The sequence below is a fragment of the Phocoena sinus genome, chromosome 1 (assembly GCF_008692025.1).
Source record: "Phocoena sinus isolate mPhoSin1 chromosome 1, mPhoSin1.pri, whole genome shotgun sequence".
Classification (NCBI taxonomy): Eukaryota; Metazoa; Chordata; class Mammalia; order Artiodactyla; family Phocoenidae; genus Phocoena; species Phocoena sinus.
In genome coordinates, this window is record NC_045763.1 from 18739454 (window position 1) to 18761123 (window position 21670).

At 39.5% G+C, this 21670-nt stretch overlaps 2 protein-coding genes across 14 annotated transcripts; one reads left to right on the top strand and one right to left on the bottom strand.

Moving 5' to 3' along the window:
* Positions 1 to 1673: 1673 nt before the first annotated feature.
* On the top strand, positions 1674 to 5992 carry PNRC2 (proline rich nuclear receptor coactivator 2). 3 transcript variants are annotated; one of them, XM_032623342.1, is made up of 4 exons: positions 1674 to 1838; positions 2352 to 2512; positions 3407 to 3612; positions 3911 to 5988. In XM_032623342.1, the coding sequence occupies exon 4, from the start codon at positions 3929 to 3931 to the stop codon at positions 4346 to 4348; it is 420 nt and encodes a 139-aa protein (XP_032479233.1). In that variant the 5' UTR covers positions 1674 to 1838; positions 2352 to 2512; positions 3407 to 3612; positions 3911 to 3928; the 3' UTR covers positions 4349 to 5988. The 3 variants fall into 3 exon arrangements, 2 of the variants coding, with proteins under 2 accessions (XP_032479233.1, XP_032479241.1); XM_032623350.1 differs by lacking the exon at positions 2352 to 2512; XR_004348540.1 differs by lacking the exon at positions 1674 to 1838 and having other exon boundaries at positions 2335 to 2512; positions 3911 to 5992.
* On the bottom strand, positions 5843 to 21037 carry SRSF10 (serine and arginine rich splicing factor 10). Of its 11 annotated transcripts, none has more exons than XR_004348532.1 (7): positions 20764 to 20975; positions 19148 to 19319; positions 18412 to 18774; positions 15578 to 15684; positions 13426 to 13588; positions 13160 to 13213; positions 5843 to 9630 (listed from the first exon to the last, which is right to left on the bottom strand). XR_004348532.1 is itself a non-coding variant. In XM_032623283.1 (7 exons), exons 1-7 carry the CDS (start codon positions 20826 to 20828, stop codon positions 9570 to 9572), a joined length of 654 nt encoding a protein of 217 aa, XP_032479174.1. In that variant the 5' UTR covers positions 20829 to 20949; the 3' UTR covers positions 5843 to 9569. The 11 variants fall into 11 exon arrangements, 6 of the variants coding, with proteins under 6 accessions (XP_032479174.1, XP_032479201.1, XP_032479192.1 ...); XM_032623283.1 differs by lacking the exon at positions 18412 to 18774 and adding an exon at positions 12926 to 13027 and having other exon boundaries at positions 15578 to 15681; positions 19215 to 19319; positions 20764 to 20949; XR_004348531.1 differs by having other exon boundaries at positions 15578 to 18774; positions 20764 to 21037.
* Positions 21038 to 21670: the final 633 nt, after the last annotated feature.

Here is a 21670-nt window from a genome sequence, read left to right on the forward strand (position 1 = left end):
TTTTCCTATTTGATCTGAGAATCACTAATTGGATCATGTTGGTGGAACCGACTTTAAAGCCCAGCCTGGGACAGGCAGAGGCTGTATCAGATGTCCTGAAAAGGATGTGATTTTTAACTCCTGCTCTCCAGTTCTGAGCTGTTGTGGGCACTTGGTAAATATTAATGAAGGATGAGGCTGGAGCTATATTGGGAGGCTCCTGGGAGTCTGGGACATGGTAAAGGCTTTAACGGCAGTCTTTGGCGGGCAGCCTGACTCTAACCTTCTGGCAGAGAAGCTGGCTCAGCCAGATGGCAAGATGGAGGCTTCACCCTGCCCAAGCTTCCCCAGCACCCCAGTCAGCAGCCAGTCAGTGTCTGCTCTGGGCAAAGCACATTTTGGGCCCTGGGGAGGACACAGAGGTGACACGGATGCTGCAGGGAACACAGGGTGGGCTCTGGAGCCTTAGTGTGTGGCTTTTGGCTTTAAACTGAGCCTCAGAGTTTGGATCTGTACAGTGGAGATCAAAATAGCACCTACTCCACAATTTGTGAAAATTAAATGAAATGATGTAAGCAAAACAATTTAGCACAGGACAGAGGGAGGCAGAGTAAGTATCCAATACAGTACACCGTGTGTGTGTTTGCAAGCATCCAATACATTACCCGTATGTTTATACAGGTAAGATCCGGAGGGTGATTTAATTTTGTAATACAATTTGGGGCCAATGCAGTGTTTGTCGTTGTTGTTGTTTTAAAGTAACACAATCAGATCCATGAGGGTAGAAAGGAGGGTGAGATAGGAGTATAGGAGGGATGAATTTGAAAGATATTTGGATGATGATAATAAAAAAGAATTAGAAAAGAGAAGTGCTCGGACTGAAACCAGACTGTTCATTTTACAAATCACTATATTAAAAAATATATTGTAAGGGTCTTTTCTTAAGTCAAGGTCTTGAATCCATTAAATACAGCCTGGCTGTAATCCGGCTGGATGTCTAGCCTCTTGAATTTTTAGGAAATAGATTACACTTTCAGTAAGGTTGCTTACTATGTACATCTTACTTGACTATAATGATTAGCAGCTGAAAGACCCATGCTCAAAAATATCTTTTCTACTCTACACATTTCACCAAACTAATTTGATTAACAAACTCCTCTTTTAAATTGGTTTTCTTAAGAAACTTAATTAAGGTCCATGGCTACAAGAACATAGGGGTGGGAGATGATGGTAGCACAAAAACGGAAGATTAAAAAACGAATTATGTGGGACTTATAAAAAGTACACATAAATCCTGTAAGAAAAATACGTACATGTTCATAGAAATTGGTGTTCTTTAAAACACAAACTCTGGGTTGCTATCCATTTACTCCAAAGAAGTTGCCCTTTTCCTCTTCCCTGAACCTTGATCGCATAATCAACTGAACTCTACCTTTTCTCCCCGCTTTCACTTACAAACTGGGCAGAAAGGGGAATAAGGGAGCCCCATTCTCGCAACAGATTTTTCTTGTGCGCTTACAGTGTGCTCTGCGCTCGGAGAAAAAGGTGTGTGTGTGGGGGGGGGGGGGCGCAGAAACGTAGCCGCCACACCGTGTGACTGAAGTTCAGGGCCAGTGGGACACAAAAGAGGAACTGATTAACTTGATCCGCACCTGTGTCGTAAACGCCTTCACAAGGGAGGCAACTACTCAAGAATTTCGAGGTTGCGGGCAGGGAGGACAAGAGGGAACCGCAGAGGAACCGCAAGCTGGCGAGCTGCAAAGAAGTTCCCGTGGCCGGGGAACAGAGTGACAGGAGTGTCAGGACTAAGTGGCCAGGGGCCAGCTTCAGAAATCAACTTGCTGGAGTACCTTCCATCAGTAAGAGATCGCGTACACGACTCGGTGAACTTAACTCGGGAATTCAAAGCCCCTTTGCTGACTCCCCACGGCGGGGAACCATCGGGTTCCAAGGGCCGCGGGCCCCGCGAGCCGGGCAGCCCGGGTGAAAGCCGCTGCCCGGTCGCGCGGCTGACGCCCCTTCCCCGGCGCGCCAGGCTCGGGCCCCGGAGTCGCCACGAGGGGGTGGCGTTGGCCGTGTTCTGTAAGTGCCGGGCGAGGCCGGGCGGGCACCTCCGGGAGAGGCCGGTGTCACCCGGTAGCCGGCGGAGGAACGGCAGCCGGTGCCGCGGCGGTTGTTCCCGACATGCTCTTCTCGGGGAGGATTTCAAACCCTCGGCCGCAACCACCTCCCCTCCCCCGGCCCCGTCGGGCCTCAGCAACAGGCGGCGGCCCACGTATCATTGGCCGGGCCGCGCAAAGGCCTGTTTTGATTGGCCGCCGCGCCCCCCTGCCCCGCTCTAGCGCTCACCGCCGCCTCCATTTTGTTGGTAGAGGCAGAAGGGGAAGGTCGGTCGGGACGCTGAGGTGGCCTGCAGCTCTCTCGTCGGTGCTCGTGGGCTTCGCTCGTTCCGTGCCTCGTCGCTCCCTGGAAGGGGAGGGGGCTTCGACGCCGAGCAGGAGCCGCCGCCGCCGTAGTCCCGGGTTCGAAGTCGGTGAGTGGCGGCGGCGCGGCGGGTGCGGCCATGTTGGCGGCCGCGCTCCCCATTGTTGGGGGAAGGAGGCGAGATCCGAGGCCGGGCGGGCGCTAGCGGCCCGGAGGAGCGGGTTCCCGGGCCGGGCTCGGGGAACGCTGAGCCGCTCGGAAGCCCAGCGCCGTCGGCAGAACCGAACTTTCCGGGCTCGCGTTGGGAATGACTCACGATCCGGGAACTAATTTCTTTAGGGCTGTTAACATAGTCTGGAAGGGCCGCTCACCTTTTCGAAAAGAAGAGGGCTTCTTATTTGTTCGGTAACTTGGTTTCTTGGAATATCAAATGAAATCTCGAATGTTTAATGTTCACGATAGGGAGGCATTTTTTTGTATTTAAGAACTGACTTCGTTTGTTACGGCTTGTGAAACTTATTTTAAGACGGGGAGGAGTCAAGAGTTCATATCCAAAGGAAGAGCTGCATGACGTAGACACGTTGGGAGAGGAGGTTTTGTGAGAACAGATATGTGATGTGTCCAAAGACTGGGAAATTCTGGTGGGACTTTCAAAACATGGTCTTTAGGAAAGATTTTAAGCCCATTTCTTGGCATGGCTGTAAAAGTTAATGCTTCCGTGGTTTAATATTTTGGTCACAAAATCCGTGTGAGAATCTGAAAGGTTCCTAGGAAAGAGATGCAACTTGTTGCGGGATTTGGCGGACACCCCTCCCCAGATTCCTCAGGGTTTCCTGGATCTCGAGGGTTTTTAAATGATGACAGTTACAAGGTCAAAGCCATCTTTAGAGACTTTATTTTCTGCCTTTTAGCTCAGGAAGTAGTCACTATTTATGTAGTAAATATAAAGGATCACTTTCGCCTGTGTTTTTGAATTGAAATAATGAAATATTTGCTTTTCTAGCTAAGACTTCTCTCAAACTTGTGTGCTGAGGAGACTCAGATGTTGGCCTCAGCTCCTAGGCTGAACTCAGCAGATCGGCCCATGAAAACTTCTGTATTGAGACAAAGGAAAGGATCTATCAGAAAGCAACATCTATTATCCTGGGCGTGGCAGCAAGGAAGAGGACAGGTGGTGGAAATCCTGCAATCTGAAAAGCAGACTGAAAGGTATCAAAACCTTCCCGTTGTAATGGGGCATTTTATGATGGACTCATCCTAAACTGTTTTTATTTTTAAATAGAGGATTATTCAGAATTGTGGATAAGCTCGCTGTTCTTAGGAAGGTATAATAAAGTGCATGTAATGAAGTGTGAACAGTATAGTGAAGTTGAAGCAGACGAATAGCATATATTTGGGTCTTGCCCAAGATTTCTGGAGTTACAAATTGGAGCTACTGAAGTTTCTTAAAGTTTTGAACTATTTGAAGTGGAATTCTACTCAATATTCTGTTTACATTCACTTACAGGTGACAAAGAAGCTGAAGATGGGTGGTGGAGAGAGGTATAACATTCCAGCCCCTCAGTCTAGAAATGTTAGTAAGAACCAACAACAGCTTAGTAGACAGAAGACCAAGGATCAGAATTCCCAGATGAAGATTGTTCATAAGAAAAAGGAAAGAGGACATACTTATAATTCATCAGCAGCTGCATGGCAGGCCATGCAAAGTGGGGGGAAGAACAAAAATTTTCCAAATAATCAAAACTGGAACTCTAGCTTATCAAGTCCCACCTTACTTTTTAAGTCTCAAACTAATCAGAACTATGCTGGAGCCAAATTTAGTGAGCCGCCATCACCAAGTGTTCTTCCTAAACCACCAAGCCACTGGGTTCCTGTTTCCTTTAACCCTTCTGATAAAGAAATAATGACATTTCAACTTAAAACCTTACTTAAAGTACAGGTGTAAAATGAGATAAAGTATTAATGTGTTTAAATTTAGGCATATTTAAGGATAATTGGCAATTGTCTCAGACCAAATTCACTAGGGAATTTAATCTGTAAAACTGCTAATTAATGTAGAAAATATAATGACTTAACTGTTTCGTGTGTTATGTGCACTGTGATGGTAGAATCAGTGCAACTTAAAATAACTAAATTATTGATAATTGTACTTCATATCAATCGTAAGTGTTCTCAATTGAGTAACCATTCAAGTGAAACCAGTCAAGTTTAGATTTGGGGAATGGTAAAGGAATCAGCTTTTTCCATTGCCTGTTGCGGGAAGATAGTAATTTCAGATTATCATTCATGGATCAGCAGAGTGACTTGTTGAGATCTGGCAAATGTGATTATAAGCATCCAGTTAAGACATACAGGGGTTGAAAACTAGCTGAATATTTGAAAGTTTAATGTCCTAAACCAGTAATATGCCAACAATCTGATGCACTGCCAAAAGAAAATGTGAATTTTTTTTAGAGTATAGTTGTATTTTAGTGAACTGTATGGTGGTGAATGTGGAAAAGGCACTAGGGGCTATTTAGAATGAAACAGTATACCCCATTGTCCCTGTAACTGACATGCAGTGGATAGGTGTCTGCCAACAAATGCACCGAAACCATTTTATATAGAAATAGTATTCGGTGTTCACAGAGTAGCTTTCAGAATACATTTTAGTATTATGGCACTGCACAAGCTATTCTGACAGTGATCTGGCTTCAAATCGTCCCTGCAAAGCTTGTTTAAAGTTGGGAGCTATATAATGTGAAAGTTTTACGTACCTAGGAAAGAGCCATGTAAATATATGTAATAAACTTGTAGCATATGTAAAGTTTTGTTGGCGTTTATCCTACAAAAATAGAATATTTTAGTATGAATTTGCTGAATGTAAGACATGGACTCTTTTTATACTATGGCCTAATTTTAAAGGTCCAAAAAAACCTTGTTTTTAAAGTTTGCCCTTGTGCTAAAGTGCCACTGTACGTATACTATAATTGATCTTGCTGTAAACTATATTTCAAAGTAAATCCTAGTGTAAGAAGTTTTATATAACTGAAAAGGTTTTAAGCTGCTAAAACACTTCCTATTTTTGAGAGATGTGAAATGCAGTATGGGATTATTTTAATTTCTTAAGCCCAAAGATCAACTATTAAGGGGTTCCTCTTACCTTAAAAGATTAATTTTGGCTTTCAACAATTTGTGTAACCTATGAGTATATGTGTACAATGCCAGTGTTTTTTTTTTTTTTTGGTCAACAGGTGCAACCCAGGGGACCACTCATTGCAAAAGGTGCAATTTCTTGCCTAATACCATGATAACATGTTTTGCTTACCTTAAAGATAAGCGCTAATTATAACAGCCAACTCAATAGTAAATTAAAAGGAAAGTGTGTGTGGAGGGGGTCTATTTAGAATATGAGTGTAGGTGCCCTCTTTTCTCATTTGGCAGCTTTTTTGATACTTTTAAGCAGAATGGGTAAGTTGTGTTTCTCCAAATTCAGGTGAGATAATATTGCCCATATCAAATAATGATAAAAGACAAGTTTATATAATAGTACTTAATGTACATACAGGAATTTGAAGCATGAAATTAAAAAATAAAATTGCTTTTTCCCGTGTCTTGTTTTTATTGTATAAAAAATTGTTACCATGTAATATTCTTAGAATGCACATAATTAATCCTACTGAAATAACAGTAGGACCGTTGGTTTTAAGAGGCAACCAATTTGCTAACTGATACAGACATTTGGATTAGCAGCTATACCGTTAAAAAAGCAACTGTGGCTTCCTCCTCCCAGCAGGGCTAACAGTAAAAGGCCACAGAATATTACTTTGGAAATTTACATAAAGCTTCTGAATTCATCTCATACCAAATTGAGTAAAGCAGGTTTAATCGCCTGTCTCCCTCTTCTACATTTTAAGATGACTTCGGTAAACAGAAGAGTTCTTGTCAATTTGAGAAATTGTGCAAATTTTTTTTCTATAAACAATTTTCACAAGGGGACCTTGGAGGAGAAAAAAGACACAAGAACTAAACTGGCTTTCTAAAATACATTCCAAATGATAGGATAACTCAAACTAGTTCAAGAAAAATCTTTTAATTTCTACACTAAGCAAGCAGTGAATCCCAGAGCCAGGTTGTATTTTGTCATGCAAACTGTCGGAAGAAATTGATTTGGCAGAAATAATGAGTCTTTTTTTCCTGTTTATTCCCAGTGTAATTTCTATTAACAGTGGCAAGAATTGCCCAGTTCTTTGCAGTACTGCACTGGAATCCCGCTCGATTCAACAATTTTCATCCCAAGCATCTTTATGTTAGGTTTTGATGTATACATGTAAATACAGTATATACTAGATTTCTGGTTTGGGACCGACTCCAGTGGTAAAAGTGTTCAGAGAATTAAGAGCACATTGGGCTTTAACTACAAATATTTTTAATAGCTACGGTTAACTTAAGTTAATAATCGTATTATATCTCATACCTTAGAAAGGTACTAATAAAGTTATGGTTAGCGTACAGGAAGTATGGTTGACATGAATTTCTCAAATCGTACTTGTAAGAACCAAAAAGTTAAGAGCTCATCTACCCTGTAGGGCTGCAGTCAGCCATAGCATGAGCCTTGTCAGTGTTACAATTTAAACTTGTCATACCTTTTTGATGGCAGCATATATAGTACAATGGAATCTTGAGCCCATAACCTATCTTTACACTTCAGTTCTGGTAAATTCTCTTCATCCCAGAAGCACAAGGTGGAAAATAACTTGAAGGAAAACACTAGTTTTCTAGTGTTTAATTGTCTCATAGGCAATTACTTCGTAAACCAAGTGGGATAAGAGTACATCTCAAACCTCTTACACAAATGAGGAAAGCCTACTGAGCCACAAATCTGTCAGGCAGAACTAAACCTAAAAAAAAAAAAAAAAAAAAATCCAAGATTTTTTGGATCCTAGACCAGTTTATTTCATTATCTAGCATTCAGAGATGTGCTCTACAACAAACGACACAGAGGCCTTTTACTTCTTTACAAACTACTCTGTCAATTATCAACAAAATGAATTTACATGCCTTGCTTTGTACTCCAAATAAAAAAGGAATCCCCCATCTTTAACATAAGGGTGAAACAACTGTTAGGAATACATAGAAGCAACACAATAAACATAACTGACACTGCTGGAGGAAGGGACAAAGGGAAAACCCCCCAAAAAAGATCCTTTTCCATAGCAGCTAGCTATGTCTTATAGATGTCAGTAGTTGAAGATGAAAAGGTTGCTGACTTCTTTCATCAGTGAGGACAATTCACTCCTGGGACTCCTAAAAGCTCTGATAGACCGCCTAGTTGAACACTTATTTTATTCCTGTCACAGCCTCCCCACTTCAAAATTATCTCAGGATTTTGTAAACAGGAATATGGTCAAAATGCAACACGAGACTGAAATTTGGAAAAGCCAGGCTGGAAAGTGAGTCAACAGCTGTTGAGATCTTAGATTACATTTAACCCCTTTTCCATCCAAGAAAGTTACAAATACTTTCTGTAATTAAATAATTTTCATAAATCTATTAAATCTTCCCTCTAAGTGAACTCTAGATTCCATTATATTAATTGTATTGTTATAAAATTTCCCCATTTGTAAAAAAAGAAAAAAAAAGATGAACCAAATAAAAAACCTTGGACATTTATCTAGTATCTGCCACTTACTTGCTGTGTGATCTCGGGCAAGTTTGAAAAATTAAAACGGGTAAAAATACCTCCGTTTCATATCTCCCTTATGTATATTCTGCTATATTTTCAAAATCTTTATAAATTAAAGGCTTAAACACTTCTGTATTTTTAGATGAGTAACTTTACACAAAGTTTTAAATGTGGCAGAAATAAAGACAAAAACCAAATATGCAAGTGATGAAATCAATGTATAGATAAACTTCATATCCTAATAAGGAACTAAGGAATCCAAAACATTTTGTGATACTATAAAAGTTATTTATTCACTATACACAGAACATGTCCCCTATAAAATGTACATGTAAATCGCTAGAAAGTATATTTGGTGAACATTTTCTCAATTACAGAACATACTAAATCAGTTGGGAATAACAGCTATCTGCCTCAAAATCTAATTATAGCACCCAGAGTCTCCTTTACATCTGATGCAAAGTTAAATATTTTTGGGGATTGTTTCCTAACGTAACGTGTTTGAGGAGGCAGAGTTAACAATTATATATAACTCTAGTATATTACAGTCACTGCACAATAAATCAGTTTATTACAGATTAAAACATCATTTTTTCATTATTTGTATTAATGGGATGAAAACAAATACTGGACTTTTAAATGGCAAATAACCACAAAATTACTTATATTTGATAGTATATTGGGTTTTATAATTACACAGGATATAAATGGTGTAAAATAGTTATGAATAATACACCTCAAACAAAACAGTGAGGCCACACTGTAATGATTCACTAGATTGTGCTCAGTAGACATTTATTGAATAAGTGAATTTTATCTATTTTTCTCCCCAATTACCCAGTACAATTTTTGCCCACAGTAAGGGCTCAGTAAATGTTTGCTGAATATACTGACTAGGAAAGAGGTGAGAAGAGATGGACCCTCTTAGCTGGATGTCAAGTATAATTGGAATTTATGTGGGAGAGTGTTTAAGGAAGATGTAAACCGCATGTGGCATACAAGTAAGGAAACTCAGATGCCAACAAAGCAAACCATTAAGCAGAAAACACTGGCACTGGAATAAACAAAGGCAAGATTTGCCAATAGCAAAAACAGAACTGACTTTAAGAGATATGCAAGTTTATATTGGACCATACCTTTTCTCACCCAATTCAGTTTGAGACAGACCAATAGAGGCACTGTAAGAGACTATGGCTGTCTTCCTTGATATTCAAACATCCTAGTTTCCAATTTAACATGGACCTGTTACCCATGAATCAATATAAACCTATTCAGATTTAGGGATTAGTTTCCACAAGTACAAAGTTGAATTTCCTTTTATTTGTCCTAAAAGGCTTACTTTCAAACTTGAAGGGACTTCAATTATTCCATGTAGTTTCGATAACATTCTTTTATCTTTTCAGACCAGAGTCAAAATATTCGTACAGTATTCATACTGCAGCACCTTCCACCCACCCTTTGGTCGCTTGAACTGCCCTTCTTTGGTTCTTTTTCCGCTTTCTCAGATCTTTCTTGAAGTGTAGTAAGCAGAACTGTACTGGGTATTCCAGCTGCAGTTTGGTCTTAAATAAAAGAAGGATGTTTGTCAGTTTGGTTTTCTTTATTCTTCTCTGTGGTATACAGGATTTTGTTAGTTGAACTGGATGTAGCAGCTTACAGGGCCAAATTTTCAAGAGAATAGTATAATAGTTCCCAGGTCTTTTCCCTGGGTTGTAACTTAACAGCTCATACTCTATGTAGCACCTTTCCTTTCTCACTGAAGCATTATCTGTCATTATTCTTCTTGCTTACTTGGCTTCAAAAAAAAAAAAAAAAAAAAATGCAGAGATCTTAAGCAAAAAGAGAGGTGAAGTGTCAGCTCTCACTTGAGTCTTGATATGTTCTACTCCAATACTGAGCCGTGCCAGACACACAGTAGATACTCAATAATTATGGAACTATGTAACACAACAATTAAAGCCCTGTATAAGGATCCTTAAGTATCAGTAGGATCCTATCTATCATGGGTTCAACTATAAAATAGTCCCTTAGAAGCTATGTTATTTAGGTATGTCACTTTAGAAATAACATATAAGGTTCAAGAAAATAGCATGAGTCTAAAAATAAGTGACACAAGTAAAAAATAAAAACAAAACCACTACTTCTAATTCTATACAGACAGAAAAATTAAACAGGCTATTTCCCCAGTCCATTTAAAAAAAAAAAAAACCCATCTAAGGATCCGGCTGAGCTCAAATCCTGGATCTGCCTTTTACTGCTTTTTCTTTGTGCCTCCATTTCCTTATCATCTGTTACACGAGAAAATAAAAGTATCTTTCTCATAGGGTCTCGTGATGAGTAAATGAGTTAACACATAAAGCTTTTAGAACAGTGTCTGGCACATCATAAATACTCAATAAATATCAGCTATACTTGTCATTATAAAGCAGCTTGAACTCAAACCACAAAACACCTAAACCAGTTCCCCACGCTGATTATCACTTAATATTAAGTGCTCACGAACATTCAATGCAAAAATATTTTAAATCACGCCATAAACATAAGGCCCAATCCATCTTGTTTAGGATGGGGAAGAGTAGAATTATTGGTCCATCTAATAATGAAAATATAAACTTAAAATTAGCTAACTCAAATTTCATTTTAATGCGTAACTTAACACTACCAATAACCTCAAAGTTATTCAACCCAAAGGGTTTAATAAGCAATAATGAAACAACTCTGACATCACATAAGGATTTTTAAAGTACTACGTAAAAGATGTACCTTTCTGGCAGGTTCTATCATTTCCAAAGTAAAACCTGTGCCTAGTGCAACACTGATTTAAAATATTCCTAAATCCGCTGTTATTGTATAATCTCATTCAAAACTATAATAATTCCAGTTAATCATTATTTCCTTCATTTTGTTTTTATTATAGCATGTTTGCTTAATTTACAGCAAGCAGAAAATAAGCTGGGTCTTGTTTTGATCCAAACATTGATGTTTTAAAGGTTGTACACAATATTTGTTAAAAAGAACATATAAAAATACCTTTTTAGAAGCTTCTATAAGAAAGAAAATACAAAGTTTAACCCCACAACTTTCCTCTTTGCTAGAACTGCAAACTACTGCTACAGTTTTAAATAGACTTTTTGTTGTTTAAACTATACATCCAGGAAAATCTAAAAAAATTAAAGAAACGTGCATATAAATGATTGCATAGCAGAACATGAACATTAACTGCAAACAGTAAAGAAATGAAAGTTAGAAATACTATCAAATATACAAAGGTGCTAGAATCAATCCTTTAAACACATTCCACAAACAGTATTTAAAAACCACCTTTTGTTCTTTACAGGCAAGGCCTAGATTACTAAAACCAAAATTGAAAAAAGTAATCCTCTAAAAGGAATGGTTTCCCTAAAATATTTCTTACTTATTATGCCTGTAAGCAAGCAATCTAAAAATTTTAAGGATGCCAGCTTTTATTCTGAAATGAGATTGGACACATCAAGTCACTTTTTATTGCCCCCAAATGGTCTCGCAGAGAGATGTTAGAAATTATAAGGAGTTAGGGTATTATTTTCATCAGGTACTACACGGATAATCAGTCAAAACCTCAAGAGATGTGACTTCCTTAAAATTAGTTTTTTCCAGAATTATTTAAAATCTCATGGCACCACACAATCACGTAGAATGGGAGTGTTGTCTTTTTACTTGCCTCACATTAAATAAACTGAGGCGTGAAGAACAAGCCTCCTTCATAAAGATATGGGCAAATTTTGATACAAATGCACACACCAAGTGCTTTAAGTATCAAAATTCAGTCCTTTTACACTAATGCGCACACACAAACAAAACCTACTTTGAAAACACTTTACTTGCTTTTAACAGCAGTGAGAAAACTAAGCAATATTATGGTCAACAATGCTCCTTAAAGTTTAGAGTAACTGCGTAAGAGCATTCTTTTCCCCTTAAAATTATTTCTGCCATCATCAACCTGCCCAAATTTTAAGGTGGGTTTTTCCGATGTTTGTATGGTTCCAAATCTTCACAGAAACCAGAGAAGTGAAGGCTCCGTGTTTCAATCAAAAACGCCATCTCCCTGAAAATGCTACTTAACCCAGTTGGCGTCATTCCCCGAGACAGTGGGGTTAACAAAAGAACTATTCCACACTGTGCCATAAATTATCATCGTGGGTCTCGACACCTTGACAAGACAAAAAGGTCCACCCTGAACCTAAATGTGTCTAGTCGGGTCAGTGTTGTACGGTGGCTACAACTTCACTTTTGTATCATTCTACCTGATTAGCAAGCTACATTTCTAGGTTAACAGTTCTACCAAATATGGATATGAAAGTTTATTTTTAATAAGACAATGTTGCAAATTATGGTCAACCAACATCTTTTCACCAATACCTCAAGCATTAAAAAATGAGAATCTTTACAAAAATATACAGAGACACCACAAATTGGTAGCTGCCCATAACATTAAACAAACTGGACTCTTAAGAGTGGCTTCTCAACAGCATATCATTTTAATCATAACCATTGCCTGGTACAGGGAAAACTGACAAGTGTTTTTTTAAGCATCATTGCAACATTGTATTCCTGATAATTTAAGTAAACCAAACTATGAGTAAATGAATGATACATGCCTAAAAATATCATGGTTTATACTATCAGTGGCCACTGGACTTAGGACTAGTCCAAGACCTTGATCTAGATTTTGACCTAGACCTAGACTGTGATCTTGACTGAGATTTGGATCTAGGTGGTTCTTTTTTCCTTGATTCCTTTTCATATCTTGAGCCAGACTTATAATGTGTTTTGGAATCTGTTTTAGAGGTGCCTCTAGTTTTGGTGTGAGATGCAGACCTAGAACGTGATTTAGCCTTCATTTCTTTCTTGGGCTGGGACTTGGACCGTGATCTTGAATTGGATTTAGATCTTGAAAAAGATCGATTTCGGTGTTTGAATCTTTCAAAACAGAGGAGAGATACAATTAGAGTAAAAATTAGATTCTATATTAATCAAATTTGTTATTTTTAGAGCAAAAGTTCACTCTGAAATTGATAAATGTATAGTCTTTTTCAAAGCAAAGTTATTTACCTATCATTGTCGGAATGGCTTCTGCTACGCCGTGGTCTTCCAGTCGGTCTACTGCTAAAAAGTACATCAGAAAAAGCAAACAGTGACACATGTCTATTTACAGGTTTCTAATTTAAAAAATGAACAATAAAACTTTTAAAATAAAGCACTAAAGATATTTTTAGTCTCAATGAAGCATACAATATACATAATTTAAAGTATACAAAAAGATTTTAAAAAATTAAAGGCCAACAAACTAAATCTTTTCTGTGGTACACATCACTTACTTTCTAGGGCTATAAGATCTTCTATAGTTGTAATCAAAGGAACGACTTCTTGATCTCCTTCTTTCATAACTTCGGCTTCTAGAACGTCTATATCTGTCATAGTCGTCATAGCGTGAAGAACTATACACATTCCTCCCTTCCTTGGCTTTCATCTGATTTGGAGCTATGAAATACATAGAACAGAAATATTTACAAACATTAAAAACGTAGTATTTAAGCCTCCAAATTATAGGAAAAATTCCTGCATCTCCTTCATGTTTCCAAATCTGTGGCTACTTGTGAATGTTAATCTTGGGAAAGGTATTTACTTTCAAGCAAGTCTATCAGAAGACTGTTTTATGTTAAAAATGATACCCTCAAATATCTCCCCAACTATTTTGTTTTCTCAAAGACCTCTCACATCTAGTTTGTTGTCCAAAAATATGTCAACTACTTGGACATTAGGAAAATATACCATGAAAGTATTTTTAAAATTCCAAATTAAAATACAAATGACTTTTGAACCATATGCTAATTTGGAATTATCCTACCATGGTTTCCATTCAGTAGGAACAAAATTAACAATGACAAAATACTTAATGGTGGCCTATGAATGAGATATAGTGTCAAAACGCAATAATATATAGTTATACAGTTCTGAGAAACCGTGACAAAGAAAAGCAGAAGGAAACTAACACTTGTCGAATGCCTTAGACACACCCACACCCCGGACAGTCCTCAATCCTTATGTTATCTCATTCAATCCTATGAAGCAGATACTTTATGCATATATGTATGAATATAAATAACACTGACTACCCAGGAACCTATCATTCAACCCAAGAACTAGAGAATCACCAACAGCTTGTGTCTACCTAAGTACTCCCTCTCTCTTTAGCAGCTTTTTTTTTTCCAGCAGTTATTTTAATCTCTATCTTTTAATATCTTGCCTAAGGAAACATAACAGTTGAGCCAGAATTCAAACCCAGGTGTATCTGACCCCAAAGCCTGTACTTATGCCTCATTAGCATGCAGCCAACACCTGGTGTATGCCTGCATATTAATAAAAACCAAGTACTAATAGAAAATCTTTCCTAAATTTAATCCATATAGTCTTTCCCAGTCTATCTGTTCATTTCTACAGCCAGGCACCTACATAATTACCCAATTACACCTTGATGATCTTTATGCAGAAGGGAAATGGCTCAAGAGAACCAAAACTTTCCAAAATTTATCCTTTTCAATTCCACTCTTAGTATATTAAACATGCCACAGCTGATAGTACTGATCTACCTTCTTAAAGAGTCCAAACATATCTCAGGCATTCTGATCGCTGCATTCTAAGTCGTCTGTGTACCCTGAAATTCTGCAGAGTATTCAAGATACTCTATCTTCCCAAAAAACTACCTTTCTGAGTTTTGAACAGAGAAACATATTGCACAATACTTCCAAGAAGCACCCTCAGAACAATTTGTATAAATATGATGTATTTCCACGTGCCACAACTACTGAAGCCGGTGTGCCCAGAGCCCGTGCTCTGCAAGAGAGAAGCCACTGCACTGAGAAACCCACGCACTGCAACAAAGAGTAGCCCCTGCTCACCGCAACTAGAGAAAGCCCACGCGCAGCAACAAAGACCCAAAGCAGCCAAAAATAAATAAATCGGCTAAAAAAATAAAATTAAAAAATTAAAAAATTCTGTATTTATGTCAAACCTAACCTCCCAATTCATCCCACCCTCCAGCCTTTCCCCTCTTGTGTCCACAGGTCCATTCTCTACGTTTGCATCTCTATTCCTGCCCTGCAAACAGGTTCATCCGTACGATTTTTCTAGGTTCCACATATATGTGTTTCTCTTTCTGACTTACTTTTACTCTGTATGACAGACTCTAGGTCCATCCACATCTCTAGTGGGAACCTGTGGTATAGCACAGGTAGCTCAGCTCAATGCTCTGTGATGACCTAGACGGGTAGGATGGGGGTGGTGGTGGTGGTGGGGGGGGAGGCCCAAGAGGGAGGGGATAGATGCATACACATAGCTGATTCACTCTGTTATACAGCAGAAACCAACACACCTTTGTAAAGCAATTATAATCCAAGTAAAAAAAAATATATATATATACAGGAAAAAAAAGAAATGATGCATTTTACATATAGGCATAAAGGTACTTACTCTTTCGATCCCCCTGTGCAAACTGTATTTCAATTTGGCGTCCACAAATCCATTTTCTGTCCAAATTATGTAAAGCATCTTCTGCATCACGAACATCCTCAAATGTGCTAAATGTTAAGGGGCTTGGGAAGTTTTGCAAACTTTGATAATGAATGAAAGTTCAGTTGGTAAGTCTGGAACAATTCACAATCTCTCGATATTATTCTAGAAAATCAACCAGACCCCATTAACTGGTTGGTTGATTCAGCTATAAACACTTTGGAGTATTAAAGCACTTGTGACTCCGTAAGGCATGAGTTTGAAAACACTTATGAATACATATTATGAAGTTATTACTGAAATAAGGCCTGTTACAGCTGAACTACCAAGTAATCCCATCAGAAGATTTTCCTGAGTTTTAAGAATTTTACAAAACAAGACAAAAAAGAAAAACAAATGTCAATTTTATTTTGTATGCTAAAACAAAAATTTCTTAAAATAAAACCAAAACTGTTTTTCTATTTTTGTTTCAAATGAAAAAAGAAAATGCCAATAGTTCTTGTGTAAGCAAGTGGAATATACCTTACAAGAAACGAAAGCATCAATCTTCCTATTTTTCTCAGACATATCTAACATTATTATTTCACTTAGCTGTCTTCCTTATTACACCTTACTGGGAAGACTGGTACACCAGCCACTTGTAGATATCAAGAGAGTGCCAAGCAATACTTAAGACATATTATATCCATGCACAGACCATAAAAGCATGCTGCCAAGAAATAACAGACCATTTCTAAAGATTCCTGGACTGGAAAGCCCTAACCATGACACCGAACATAACGCTTCCCGTAGAGAAGTGCGTTTGGGACTGGTTTTCAATTTGAGAAATTTCAAGATAGTATTTATAAGCCTAAAGCAGGAACCGCTGGTACCCATTTTTGATCTGAGAGGCTGTTGCCCTGTTCTCCCCAAAGTTATTCTGACCAAATTTAGTTCCTTTCCTAAAACCACCATTCTAATAGAAGCCAAGCACATATTCAGAGCACTGTCTGATATAAAAGCTTCTGAAGGGGAGCTAGGCTGGGTTTGGCTGTGGATTTTCATTCTGTACTAAAATTCACTATTCTAACTTGTCCATTTCTATTTCTTAAATTTGAGAGGAGTGCAGATCTTGAGTGCTGATTAAAAAAATCCCTGAAGCAATATACTCTCTCCAAGACTGATATTAATATTCTTTTACTCCAGAGACTAAAAGGTCGGCCTCACTAGATTTCCTATTTTTTGTTCTGGAAGGACTTAAAAGACAACAGGGTCCCAGTTCTCTCTCTCTGAGGCTATTATGTGTAGTGAACGAGAGCTTTTCTTAAGTCCTAAATCACGAAGTTTTCATCATGAAAAGACAAAGGTTGACGGGGAGTTTAGAACCTTGAACACTATAATCAACCACCCCTCCAGGTTAATGCAGTTGGGCTCTAAAATAACTGAAAAGAACAAGTTCATTTAAAGGGTATACTACTTTGATACTTTGAGAGACAGAATAACTTCTTAAAGGATTCAGACCAAGAAGTATAAAAATTATTTATGAGAGCCTATAATCCTCTGGGGCTACCCTCAAAAACAGAATCCGGGGTTGGATGAACCATGGCAAGGTTCTACCAGGCCTGTTAAGAGAAAGCTAGCTGGGAATGGGGTCAGATAGAAAAGAGGACCACAGCAGGGACAGTCAAATATCATTCTGATGCCAGTTACGGAGAAATCTGTACTCAGGGTCTTTGCAAAATCCTGATACCTATTTCTTTTTAACTACTTGAAGACCACAGACAGACTTTGTGTATAAAAATAGCTATAATTCACCTTGAGACTCCTTTGGTCAACTCTTTCCTGGCTCAAGTATCATATACTCTTCAAACTGCTGATCCTGGTTCCCAGGCCACCCCCAAACCAGGTAAAATCAGGCCAACACATTGTAAGCCAGAATGTACCGTTACTTTTTTTTTTTAACCAAGCCAGATATACCTCTTATCCTCTAACAGAGCTTTGCAACCAATTCCCACAACTGTCCTTGATCACTGGGCCTGCAGGAGTAGCAGCTTTTGGCATTTCGCCTAAGTCTCATTAGAACTCTGCTAAGTTTCAAGAGATCCACTGAATTTAAGCAATAAGAATTTTTCCTAGCCTGAAGTCCACAGCCCAAACCTTTGTTGCCACAAGGAGATGATCTCACTGAAGGAAGTAATGTCACCTGAAACTCTGGGCCAAGGAACAATTTCCCATAGATCCTGATTACGTACCCATACCAAAGATAAGGCCTTCTGCAACCCATTCTGGGCCAACTGATCACATGTGCTAAAGCAGTCAGGGCCAGCAGGTTTCACAGAGCTAAGTTTCAGATGTTAGGAGTATGTGCGTGTCCCTAGCAGCCCTTTTAAAAAAATCTATAAACAGACAGCATCTCTAGTGGATCTGACCTTAGAAAACCACCAGAGCCGTTTCTAAGTAGTCCCCAGTGCACGCACCTGTGTGCCTTCTAAGCATGGCTCTATGGAGTCAGCCTGACTCCAGAACTTCATGCTACTCCAAAGAGCACTGCCTGCTACGCTATGGCACCAGACCACTTGGTCCAAAACAGAAATATGCTGAGTTTAAGCTTCACAACATTACATCCTGGTACACTTTAACTTCACAAGCTAAGAGAGAGTGCATTTATACAAGACCACATCACAACATCAAAGGCCCATGTAAATCAAGTTACAGGTTTTGTCACTAGACCAAACCAGAATAATTTTGAAAATTAACTGCTTACAAAACATGAGGAGGAAAAAAAAAAAAAGGAAAATAGTTATTCTGTAGGATACATCAGGTATGACTCCTTTAATCTTGGCCATCATTCAACTTCATCTTGACCTTTAACTCTTTAAGTGCTTGTCAGAAGGACTTGTCATGAGATGCTTGGCCAAATATGACAGATGGCTTTATCTTTAACTTTGAAAAACAACCTTTTCCCCCTTTTGTAGATAAAGCGAGGCTTTGTCTCCCATTAGGCTTGTCCTTCTTCCAGCTTTTCTTTATATTTTCTTTTCCCAAACTCTCCCTTCTCTTCAAGCCTGATCCTTAAGAGGTCTTTGGCTTGTCTACTTGCCTTAAGTGTTGAACTCTACTCTAAAGGTTCTTTCATGCTTTCTCTTTGGGGTCGCCATAACTGTACAGCTTTACATTCTCTGAGGTAACAACAGAGGACAGCAAATTAGGGGACAATATTAAAGAAGTTTACCTCATTGTTATACAATTTGTTTTTGATCAAGTGATTCAAGTTAACAAACAAGAATACCAAACTTTAATTGCTAAGCACAAGAACATATTAACTTTTGAGTTACATTAAAGGTGGTAGCAACCAGAGTGTATTCAGATTTAAATCACATAATCACTGATTTGAGTTTCAGCAGCATGAATGGGAATTTAAATATTTTACTGTTTTTGGATCAACTTTAAGAAATAGTAAGAGCAATGTGTGAGTCAGAATTAACTTAGAAAAAATTGAAGACAAAACATTTATTAGAAGACAAAAAAAAACAACTACTTTTTAGATGTTACCTCTTACAAAAACTTGAATTTCAAACTTCAACACCCCTCACTAATCAGCCATCTGAAGAAAGGATATTGAACATATGCAAATCCTCTTGGACGGCGAGTGTAGAAATCAAGTGGAACATACACATCAACTATAGGACCATAACGACCGAATTCGCGTCGTAAATCTTCAGACCTAAAACATCATAAAAAGATGCCAAATTTTTAAGTCCACTCCTTTAAAAGTTTCTTTGTAAGAAATAGGTTTCTGTAATATCTCAATTAATGAAAGAGACTGTGCTATGTTCCTGGGTGACCTGAAACAAACAAGCTTTCTAAATCTCAACATCAAGAGCCAAGGGTAAGAATATACGTATTTTTGAAAAAGAAAAGCCAGAATGCAAGATTCTGAAAGATAATAACGCAGTTTATAATAAAACCTTAACAACAGGAAAACAGACATTTAAGGAAACTTGACTACAACTTATCTCTATTGCTTTTATCCACAGCCTTCATTTTTCATAAATAGTATAGTAGCATTAAGTTGTACTTAACTACTGCTATGTTTTTTTTAAAACAGTACCAAAGCAACTCTAGTATTCTGAAAAATACAAAGCACTTATTTTACCTCCAAATTTTAGCGACAGGGTTACACACTTAATGGTAGATACGGTTTGAAAAATAAAAGTCACAAATATATATAATTCCTCAATAAATGTCAATATGACATAAAGGGGAATGTTTCCTAGACGCTAGAGTAATTACTATTGCTTACTTGCCCTACTTAAAGACAGAAAAATATAAATCATACGAGGCTACCTAAATTTTTTTTGATTTCTGTGTGTGTAGAGTGATTATTTGTTAAACAGTAAATCTCATCTTGTGATAAGATCTCTTCAAAAAAGTCTGACGGCAACTCCAAGCAATTAAGGGAATTGGCGAGAACAAAGGGGCGGTCCAGGTTAATCCAATTTAGCTATCAACGTCCTAATGGTAGAGGCTTCCTAAACCTCCGTTTTCAAAGGGTGGCCAGTATTTCCCGGAAATGGGAAGAACTAGTTCGTACCATTTAAGTGGAAGAATTTTATATCTTTAACCTCAACATTCCCTTTATCCAAACATCTACAACACCAAAAAAAAAAAAAAATCGCAAATAAAACACAACAAAAAGGGTAGCAAATGGTAGCCACACTCCCCTCCCCCGATCCGTTATTTTACTGCAGAGCAGTTTTTTAACTAGAAAAAAAAAAAATTCTGGGCCAAGGGGGCGTGCACCCCAAAGAACGTGAACTTCAAATCAATGGGGGGAGCTGATGTTCGGTGGAGGCAGAGGCTGAACGCCCGGAGAGGAAGCGGGAAGGAAGGGGCCCCCATCTGCGGAGGAGGAGGGGACCGAAACGCCGCCACGCGGCCCGCTCTCCCGCGGCTGCCCGGGAGGACCAGCGGCGCCGCCCTCGCTCCCACGCGGCGGTTATGCCGGCTGCGCGGCCTAGTTCGGGCCAGAAAGCCGACGCGGGACCCGCCATCTTCACCCCTTCCCCTCCCCCGGCGCAGGCCCAGCGCGCCGCCGCCGCCACACCGGTCCTCTCAGAGCGCCCGCGGCCTCCCCTCTTGGGCCCGGAGTGCCCCCCTGTACATACCTGGTATCGTCCGCCACGTTTCTTACGAAGAGAGACGTGTTGGGGGGACGCAGGTACCGGGACATGACGGCGGCGAGGGTCTCAGCAAGGACACCAACGGACTCAGCAAACCGTCCGCAGCTCCGGCGCCAGATCCTCGAGACACACAGCCAGAGAGCTCCGCTACAGCAACCGCCTCTTCTCGCGAGAGTTCACTCCCGCCTCCCCCCACCTCCTACCTGAGTGCAACGCCGGGACCTGCAATGGTTCTTTCCCGCGAGATCACGCGGCGTGCGCCTGCGCATGCGGGCGGCGGGAGTACGTGCTGCAGCCCAGATCTCATTCATTGGCTTCTTGAGCTGCCTCCCCTTCTTCCGGTAGCCGGCTCTTTCTTTCTTAAGTGCTTTATTTTGCCGCTCTTTTCTCCCGTGCACCGCGTTCTCCCCTCCTGACCGCCCCCCCGCAAGTCAGGAAGCAGATGTTTTAACCTGTACACCACACTGTACAGTTTTTACAAACTATACTGTTTTAAATATTATAATCCGGAGGGACAGGCTTTCCCCTGTCTGGTCTATGTTATAACCTGGCTTTTATCAGATCTCACATCGGCAAGAGAAGAATTTACGGCCTCTCGTGTTAGTGTGAAAGGGAAGGAGGTGTGTGTCCTTGCAGAGATAGGCCTGCCTCCCCAGTGCTTTCTGCACGCGGTGGACTCACTCCCTGAGCGCCTTTGCCCAGGTCGCCCCTCGCGTACACCCTTCTTGGTTGTTTCCTTCACCCATCCACGGGGTTTTCTCCCCATTAAAGGCTGTTCCCTACCAAAATGGGACGCAAACCTCATATCTTAGTCTCCATTGTCATGTACACTGTCTTTGTTGCTAAGGGCTTCCTGAGTGTGCATTGTTCATGTATTGCAGTGTTTCTCCAT

Excerpts from the sequence above, each read along its gene's own strand:
- PNRC2 (XM_032623342.1), top strand. The coding sequence starts at position 3,929 with ATGGGTGGTGGAGAGAGGTATAACATTCCAGCCCCTCAGTCTAGAAAT.
- SRSF10 (XM_032623268.1), bottom strand. The coding sequence starts at position 20,828 with ATGTCCCGGTACCTGCGTCCCCCCAACACGTCTCTCTTCGTAAGAAAC. Across the intron at positions 15,682-19,214 it reads AGAGGATTTGCATATGTTCA|ATTTGAGGATGTTCGTGATG; the intron begins ATATCCTTTCTT and ends AACATTTAGCAC. Across the intron at positions 13,214-13,425 it reads AGATCTTATAGCCCTAGAAA|CAGTAGACCGACTGGAAGAC; the intron begins GTAAGTGATGTG and ends TGTACTTTTTAG.